The sequence below is a fragment of the Pterocles gutturalis genome, unplaced genomic scaffold, assembly GCF_000699245.1.
Source record: "Pterocles gutturalis isolate BGI_N339 unplaced genomic scaffold, ASM69924v1 scaffold27996, whole genome shotgun sequence".
Taxonomy (NCBI): domain Eukaryota; kingdom Metazoa; phylum Chordata; class Aves; order Pterocliformes; family Pteroclidae; genus Pterocles; species Pterocles gutturalis.
Window position 1 is genome coordinate 854 of NW_010098678.1, and position 454 is coordinate 1,307.

The 454-nt window shown below is 67.8% G+C and overlaps 1 protein-coding gene across 1 annotated transcript in view; it reads right to left on the reverse strand.

Annotated features, from left to right (window-relative positions):
- LOC104461986 (atrial natriuretic peptide receptor 1-like) overlaps positions 1–451 on the reverse strand; it is a gene marked incomplete at both ends in the record, with an annotated part of 1,299 nt that extends 848 nt beyond the window's left edge. The window contains 3 exon segments of the mRNA XM_010073754.1: positions 119–232; positions 235–270; positions 358–451. Of these exon segments, the coding sequence (XP_010072056.1) occupies positions 119–232; positions 235–270; positions 358–451 (244 nt within the window).
- Between the last annotated feature and the right edge of the window lie 3 nt (positions 452–454).

The following is a 454-nucleotide window of genomic DNA, read 5'->3' on the forward strand; positions in this document are numbered from 1 at the left end:
GCGGGTCCAGAACCCCACCGGGGAGGCCCACCCACCCATCCACTGGTTCAACCACCCACCAGTGGTCCAACCACCCATCAACTGGTCCAACCACCATCCCCCCGGTCTCCTCCCCCACCTTTGGGGCTCAGGTCCAGCCCCTCCACGTAGAAGACGCCGTTGCGCAGGGCGATCTCTTGCAGGATGATCCCGAAGCTGTAGACGTCGCCCTTCTGTGTCCCACGGGCCGGGCCTCCATCCGCAGCAGCTCCGGCGCCGTCCACAACTTCTCTGCGCCAACCAGGGAGGGGGGTGCTCAGGCTGGGTGGGGACCCTCGGGGTGGGGTCGGCGTGGGGGAGGACGGGCAGGGGACTCACTGGCAAAGAGCGCGTGGGAGTCATCGCCGTCGGGGGCCAGGCGGAAGCTCTCCAGCCCGTAGTCGGTGATCTTCAGCACGAAGCGGCTGTCCACCAC